Source organism: Sinocyclocheilus anshuiensis, unplaced genomic scaffold (assembly GCF_001515605.1).
Source record: "Sinocyclocheilus anshuiensis isolate Anshui unplaced genomic scaffold, SAMN03320099.WGS_v1.1 scaffold537, whole genome shotgun sequence".
NCBI classification, from domain to species: domain Eukaryota; kingdom Metazoa; phylum Chordata; class Actinopteri; order Cypriniformes; family Cyprinidae; genus Sinocyclocheilus; species Sinocyclocheilus anshuiensis.
The window spans coordinates 118,125-126,768 of NW_015539854.1; the positions used below are offsets into that span (position 1 = coordinate 118,125).

The 8,644-nt window shown below is 35.4% G+C and overlaps 1 protein-coding gene across 1 annotated transcript in view; it reads left to right on the forward strand.

The window, feature by feature from the left end:
- LOC107684747 (cytochrome b-c1 complex subunit 2, mitochondrial-like) overlaps positions 1–8,644 on the forward strand; it is a 16,519-nt gene that overhangs the window by 1,124 nt on the left and 6,751 nt on the right. The window contains exons 2-8 of the mRNA XM_016481092.1: positions 2,004–2,090; positions 4,131–4,280; positions 4,361–4,425; positions 5,521–5,577; positions 5,658–5,782; positions 6,646–6,743; positions 8,155–8,212. Coding sequence (XP_016336578.1) covers positions 2,004–2,090; positions 4,131–4,280; positions 4,361–4,425; positions 5,521–5,577; positions 5,658–5,782; positions 6,646–6,743; positions 8,155–8,212 — 640 coding nt within the window. The remainder of the gene's footprint in view (positions 1–2,003; positions 2,091–4,130; positions 4,281–4,360; positions 4,426–5,520; positions 5,578–5,657; positions 5,783–6,645; positions 6,744–8,154; positions 8,213–8,644) is intronic.

Here is an 8,644-nt window from a genome sequence, read left to right on the forward strand (position 1 = left end):
AGTTTCTGAAGTCAGTGATGATTTGGGGTGCCGTGACGTCTGCTGGTGTTGGTCCATTGTGTTTTATCAAGTCTAAAGTCAATGCAGCCAGCCATCTACCTGGAGAGTTTGGATCACTTTATGCTTCCATCTGCTGACAGGCTTTATGGAGATGCTGATTTCCTTTTCCAGCAGGACTTTAGCACCTGCCCACAGTGCCAAAACCACTTCCAAGTGGTTTGCTGACCATGATATTACTGTGCTTGATTGGCCAGCCAACATGCCTGACCTGAACCCCATATGGAATCTATGGGAGATTCTCAAGAGAAAGATGAAAAACTGTCGATCCCATGCCTGACCTGAACCCCATATGGAATCTATGGGATATTCTCAAGAGAAAGATGAAAAACGGTCGATCCAACAATACAGACGAGCTGAAGGCTCAATAGTGCCTCAGCAGTGCCACAGGCTGATCGCTTCCATGCCACACCTCACTGATGCTGTCATTTGTGCTAAAGGAGCCCCGACCAAGTATTGAGTGCATAAATGAACATACTTTAAAGAACTTGAACTTTTCTGTTTTGCAAATCCTTTTTTTTGATTGATCTTAGGAAATATTCTGATATTTTGAGATACTGGATTTTTGACTTTCATGAGCTGTAAGCTCTAATCATCAAAATTAAAACAAAAAAAAGTTTGAAATGTTTTACTTTACATGTAATGAATCTATATGAATGGTTCACTTTTTGAAATAAGTTACAAAAAAAAAATATCACGATATTCTAATTTTTTGAGATGCACCTGTATGTCCAAATATTATTTGGGAAATATTTAGTTTCAATTAAGTTACATTGTTAAGTTTTTCATACTTATTATAGGACTCTTAGTTGAATGTTTTTTCCCTTATTTTAATGTAATTTTTTATTTATTTAAAATATGTTTATGCTATTTTTTCTCAAAACATTTCCATGGACCCTAGCACTCAGCTGGACCCCAGTTTGAAACTTCTAACTTGTCTGGTTTGACTGTTCCCTTAAAGTATATATAATTTGTATAAAATGTTTGCTAGCTAACCATCATGGTGATTTGACAGCACTTTCAGGTTGGAAGTTGTAGAGCAGGGAGAATGACAGAATTTGGTGTATTCAGCACAATATGGGGAAGAGAGAAATGTTTACTGATTATTATATTACTCAATATTTATCCTTGTATTAGTTGTCATGCAGTGCATTAAATCTTGTAGCCCTTTTTGGTTTTATAGCTTTTTTTGATGACCTGCAACTACACCACCTGTGAAAAGTTCATAAACTTGTCTGAATTTGTTTTTCATGATATTAAACATGTTTAATTTATGCTAAAATGACTGTAATAGTCATATTTTTAGACAAATATTCAATGAAGTTACCAATTTTATTAGTCACACTCATAATCATACTCAGAACAACTTGTAGTGAAATGCTTTTAACGGAATAGATTTAACATGGGTATAAAGATCATAGAAAAATACATTTATTATTTGAACATAAATTTAAAAAAAACAAAGAAAAGAGCATAAACAAGTACATAAAGAAACAGAAAATATTAGAAAAAATAAAATAGAACATCCAAATAGTTTTATGCAGTGTAGGAAATTTAAGGTATATATGTGCAAAACTGCAAATGCAAAATCATTATTTCATTAATAAGTTAGAGTTCCTGGTTTTCACCACTGAACAGTGTCCATGTTGGAATATCTGTGTGTGATCCATTTCTTTTGTTTTTTCTAAATTAATTTTTAGCTTTTTATGCAATGAAACCATGACTTCGTACAGCTTTGAATGTTTTATAACGTATTTTTGGTGTCATGATGGCTTCGACCTACACGCATATGAAAAGAAGGGCCTGTGGCTCTCTCATTTACTCTTTTGTTTGTGTCAAATGTAGGATTATAATTTAGTCGCGTCCCATGCCTCGCTCTTCCTCTCTTTATGCTGCTCTTTTGGACACTTTTTCTTCAGAGGCGTGATGTCTTTTCTGATTTTCAGAGGAGGCTTTATGCAGCCCAGGCTGCCCATAAGGTGGATGTTGCGGCAGCCATGGAGCCAGTAAAGTTTCTGCCGCAGGAAGTGCAGGTCAGTAGATGATGATTTGTCTCTCTCTCCACAGTGACGCTTCTATGCGGCCACTCAAAGGGATCAGCCCTTGACTGTGCCTCTGCCGGGCGTCAAGGTCTCGGCAGGTGCCCCTCACATGTACCAGGATGTTTATGTATGTGCGGGTGCTGGGGAGGGTTTCTGCTCTCATATTAGGGACTGTTTATGAATTACAATTTCCGTTTAACTTTACCACATCCCACAGGATGGTGAATTAAATTTTTTACTGCAATGACAGGAGGAGGGTTTTCATTAGTCTGATGCAAGTTTTGTGATTGTTTAAATTATTGCTTTGTTTATTTTAACCAATTATGCTTATATATTCCATGATACATACAATTCATCTGAACTAATTTCTTTATTTTCTTAACAAATATATTTTATTAAACTATGTTAAATACTGTCAAGGCAGTTTTTGTTTTCGTTATGAATCACTACAGAATGTTTATTATAATGTCCATGAAAACATGGTGAGGATTAAAGGGGTCATATGATGCGATTTCAATTTTTCCTTTCTCTTTGGAGTGTTTACAAGCTCTTGGTTCATAAAGAAGATCTATAAAGTTGCAAAGACTAAAGTCTCAAATCCAAAGAGATATTCTTTATAAAAGTTAAGAGTCAGCCACACCTCGTCAAATCCGCCAGCCGCGCCGTTCTCAAGCCAGCCTCTGCTCACTCTAAGCCCCCGGCCTCTGCTCACTCTAAGCTGCCGGCCTCCGCTCACTCTAGCCCACCGTGTGTGACGCTGTGTTTCGTTGTGAAAGCGAAACTACTTCGTTTGGCCTTCCAAAAGAGGACACGACTAGAAATCAGTGGTTAAGTTGTATTTACAACACTGTTCCAGAACAGTTCAACCCAAATATTCAGATGTGTGCAGCACATTTTATGGAGGACTGTTTCCTGATCCTGGTAGAGTAGGCTATAATGCCGTCTGTTCTGACTCACAGCCTGTAAGTACGTTTTTATATTTAAAGAATTTGCCACTGACGATTCAAACATGAGTTTTGAGCAGTGTAGAGTAGCATTTGTAGTTTGTCATTTCTCCGATCACAAATGCTGTGCTTTGTAAAAATCGACGTGTTTCAGAAAGGCGGGGCATAGAGGAGAAACAATAATGTACAGTATGTGGAAAATAATGTGTTTTTTTAACCTTAAACCGCATAAACACATTTCATTACACAAAATAATGTTCTTTTTAGCAACATCATATGACCCCTTTAAGTGAAATTTTGAAATAATTATAAACTGAATAAATATTGTAAATCGTATGTGAATTAAATCTCTTTAAGTGGTATTACAGCCATTATTTTTATTCATTATAAATATCAACAGATTTTTCTAGGAACAGCCCAACTGTTTTGTATATTATCAAATGTGTATGGGTTCAAACCTGAAAAAAAAATGTAAATGCATTATTAAAATCTAAATACAAATAGTATGGTTGCTTATTTAGGTATTTACTTGATATTTAGACAAATTAATATTAATTGTGTGTTTATAGAGGAACTTTGAATTAAAATGCTGATATCTGCAAAACGTGCTTTGATACGATTAAAATGTCATCAAATTCAGTGGCCTGCAATCAATGTATAAATATTACAATATTATGTGCCAACTGGTTTTCACAACTGATTGCATTCCTATTAACTCACAAATGCACCAGAATATAACAAACATTTAATTGTTTTTGGTTGATTAAATTAACTTGGAAAATTGCAAATCCTTTATCCCAATTGGGACTTCCACAACAAAATTAGATACTCCAGCTGTTAAGAGAATACATTTATACAGAACAATAAAACAAATAATACAATATATATATTATACATTTTGGTCAAACAAGTCTGCTAGTATATCTTATAGATATATAAAAATATATATATCATTTAAAAAGTTTTTTTTATGCATTGCATCGATGCATTATATCATTAGTCACTTGAAAATAACAAAACAATGATACACGTAACCAGTACAAATTGGAGGGTGTAATTACATTCATTTTTTTTTTGTCTCTTCCAGGTGACTAAATTGCCTAGCGGGTTAGTGATTGCTTCCTTGGAAAACTATTCTCCTGCTTCTCGGATTGGTGTGCTCGTCAGGGCTGGAAGTCGATATGAGACGATCGACAACCTCGGTGTCTCACACTTGCTTCGTCTGGCTGCCAGTCTGGTATATATCCATCATGACTCTGTGTTTGACCGCTGTATTGCTTTTGTGCAGCATTCACTTCTCTATACTTCTGATTCCAGACAACCAAGGGAGCGTCTGCCTTCAAGATCTGCCGCGGTGTTGAGGCTGTAGGGGGAAGCTTAAGGTCAGTTTATCGTTGTCACTGAACAGCTTCTTCTAAACATCTGTTATAGGGGCTGTCAAAAAAAAAATTTGAATTTCGAATATTCGTCGAATTTCAAATAAAAATCCACATTCGAATGCAAAAACGTTGCATTCGAATTTTAGGTGTGCGTCAGGCAGCTTTATCAGTGGTGCACGAGATGCGATGACGATGTAAGTGTCATTGCATTATAATGTTTTTGTTAGCCTATCCAGTTGAACCCACTAGATGCGGCGCTGCTACGTTGCTCATTCAAAATATTGCGGGAAAAAAAGAACATCAATGCGGAGATGATGTTGTTTACGTCAAAACCGAAACCAAGCCGTTCACACAGAATGCATATTTATCACATTTTCTAGAGGGACGTCTATCACCGTTGCACTCGCATCTCACACAAGAGAGCCGCATGTTTAGAAAGCCATGTTAAGTTCAACTTTTTAAAAACATGTCTCAAGACTTTACGGCGGTTTTTTCCCATCCCACTGCATCTCAAGTTTTGATTGGTTTTCGGTCCTTTGTATTAAACTATACATACATGCATGATTCTGTTTTGTTTCTAATTGTTTAAGCAACTTTAATTATATAAGTTTTTTAAACATTATTTTAAACATTATGCACTTTTTTCAAAGATAGTCGTGTTATTTTATTATGCTTTGAAGAAACGTGCATAATATTTTCTTCGATGCGCCCTCTTGTGGCCTCAGGAGAGAAGCCAAAAGCCCCCCTCCCTAACAGAAATTATGCCTTTTAAATTCGAATATAATTCGAATATTGATAATATTTAAGTACAAAATTCTAATGTAGTTTTTCAGCCATTTTGACAGCCCTAATCTGTTATCTATAATATGTATGGTATGTGACATAATAGAGTGGTTTTCAGCTGCCTTCTCATCAGGACCCAAGTTTACCTTTAGCTTATTTGACTTTTTTTGACTGCTCAAAACCACAACAGATCTGCCACCCACTTTTGATTTGCAACCCACCCGTTAAGAACCACTGGCTTAATATATATATGGTGCATTATTATACACAAATCTGTTATGTGAGTAAATGTTTATATTATATTTTTACATGCAGTGTGTCAAGCTCCAGGGAAACCATGGCATACACTGTAGACTGTCTGAGAGATCATATGTGAGTAGAACACATTAGTTTGTCTGTATGATCTTTTCTTCTACTGGAAACAAATATGTTGTCTGTCTGTCTTCTCGCAGTGACACTGTTATGGAGTATCTGATCAATGTGACCACTGCGCCGGAATTTCGGCCATGGGAAGTGTCAGACCTCACTGCCAGGGTGAAACTGGATAAGGAACTTGCCAAGCAGACTCCTCAGATTGGTATGCAGTGTTTAAACCCTCTGGCAGTCATTTTAGGCTGAAAGCTTTTGCGTTTTGTATTTACATTATTTTTTTTGCCTCATTAGAATGGTACAAAACTTGACTTTTGGGTCACTTGCTGTATGAACATACAAAAAATTGTGGACGTGAATAGAAAAATACCGAACTATTTTTGGGTACATTCTACAAGTCCGCCTTAATTAAATAATCTTCAAAAATGTCTTAATGTCTATAAAACCTAAAAATAAATAAATATTTAAATATAAATCAAACACAGTATTAATTGAAACTGTTATTATAGATATTATATTATAGAACTCTTTTATGAAGTGAACTCACTTAAAGAGTTATTTAGTATAAGTTTTAGTATTTTATCGTATGTTAATGTAAAAAATCTTGTGTAATATAACTTGTGTTTGTTTTTTTGCTGGTTTTTATTGTATTTGTTATACTTGTATTTTTTTAATTGTTTTTGCCATGAAAATAGCCTAAGATGCTGACATGGCATTAAATAAAAATATACTACTACTATATTATAGAAAATGTTATTATAAATATTATATTATTTTTCTCCTATTTTATTTATTTTATATAGAAATAATTAGTGCATAAGTTAGAGGTAACTATCAAAATTTTGATACAAAATATAACATTCATTTCTTTAAAAATAACGACGTCACTCTTTTTTTTGTCTTGGTCTGTTTTGACTGCCAAGTATCACACGTTTGGCCCCAGAGGGTTCATTTTGATAAATAACTGTTTGTTAATACAGGAATTTTGTCATATGATTGACGGAGGTTGGTTAGCAGTCATAATGTCTCTGATTTCTGTTTCCATTCTTCATCTGTTTGTTTGTGCCTCAGGTGTCATTGAGATTTTGCATGCTGCAGCTTATAAGAATGCCCTGTCCAATTCCTTATACTGTCCAGACTACATGCTCGGCCAAATCACCACAGAACAGGTAAGGCAACGTTTTGGAGGGAAAACAAATGGATATGGCTCATTAATGTTTTTTGTATTGTTGTACAAATTCATTTGAATCTTTCTTGTAGCATTTGAGTCTTGTCCAAATTATGCGTCATTTCATATCATAGTAACAATAAATATCGTGATATAGTTTCAGCTGGAAATTGAATAGATAAATTATTTTGATTTCTTATTTTAAGAAATTAAAAGGGTCATGAACATGAACTGGTTTTTATTTTGTACTGTTCTCTGAGGTCCACTTATAATGTTATCAAGATTTTTACATTAAAAAAATCATAATTTAGAAGTAATAAGCTATTTTCTGTTCTGTTTTTAACCCCCCTCATCAGAACGCTCTATTTGAATAGGCGTGGCAGATTGTAGACTTCGAAGTAAACACCCACTTCAATGTTTGGCTTACAGTGTACATTCATTCCTCATAGATGGACGCCGCTGTGATTTAGGTTTTAAAAATAAATAACTCAATACATATCAAACGATCTGATCTGTAAGAAGAGACAAAGTAATAGTGATCACATAATGAAAACAGTTACTCACATTTGTATGTTGCAAAACGACTGTCGGATCCAATATAGTCAGCACAGCATCATCTTTTAGTTTCAGTCTTTTTGAAAATCCCATGTTGAATTGTGCCTTGTCTGTAAACGAATCCGTAGTACAATGAAGTGAACAAAGGACCGAGTTCTTATTGATGCAGTCTGGATCTTCATTAAAAATAAAGTTCATTCACTCTTTCCTAACGTTGGGATCAGAAGGAAGGCAATGCTAAGACTGTTTTTCCACGACTTGGCACTGCACAGCGTCTTGTCTTCAGACCCATCTTTATCGTTTGGTTTCTGCATAGACCTGCACGTTTGGTGGGCAGAGCTAAACAGCAGGGATGGCGATCTTCTTCTGCGAAGGCGGTGCTTATCCACACTATTACATCATATAGTAGAACATTCCAAAAGCTGTCGTTTTGGCAGACTGCCTTCAATATAAGCTAATGACAAAGTTTTGAGTTCTGAAGCTTACAGGATGTTTTGATAGTACAGTGACCTCTATGTGACAAATCAAGGGAATTTTGGTTCGTTAGTTCATGACCCCTTTAAAAGTCACTTCATCGGATTTTATCCTTTTATTTGTAACTTCATGAACATTAACCAAACAAAGATAAATCATAACTGAACAGGTCTGAATTGTATAACACATGGACGCTCATCTTTAAGGTTTCACATGGTTGTAAAAGAGCTGTAGAATAGTAATGCACCAAGTTACTACATTGCTTGCCAACAGTAAACAACATGTAAAGCACACATGTAAGTAGCAGTCCTGCACAAATATATCACATTGCAAATAAAAAAAGTTACATTTTAATGTTCTCTGTATTATGTCCTTTTACGCAGATGCACACCTTTGTTCAGAACAACTTCACAAGTGCAAGAATGGCCCTTGTTGGTCTTGGTATGTAATGAAATTGTTGCCTTATTAAAGGAGAAGATTTAGAAGATTTAAAAAAAGGATATTAAGTCAGTCATTTGTACTTTATGCTATTGTGTAGGTGTGGATCATGCCGATCATGCCGAGGTTGGGGAGCAATTCCTGAACATCCGCAGTGGAACGGGCACTGTTGGTTCCGAAGCCGTGTACCGTGGAGGTAGAGTGCATCATTAATACTAGAACAGTATTAAAAATACAAAATAAAACACAGTACATTTACTTCATTGAAAGTCTCATTTTCAGGTCGCTACTGTCAGTAATGTAAGGAACTTGTCTATTGCTCTACCGCAGAACCTAGGGAACTGTCTCACTGTCTGCTACCTACATAGAATACCTTTTTAAGGCATTATCCGAACTAAAACGGACCTTTATATGTGACTGTTTTTTACTCTTTCC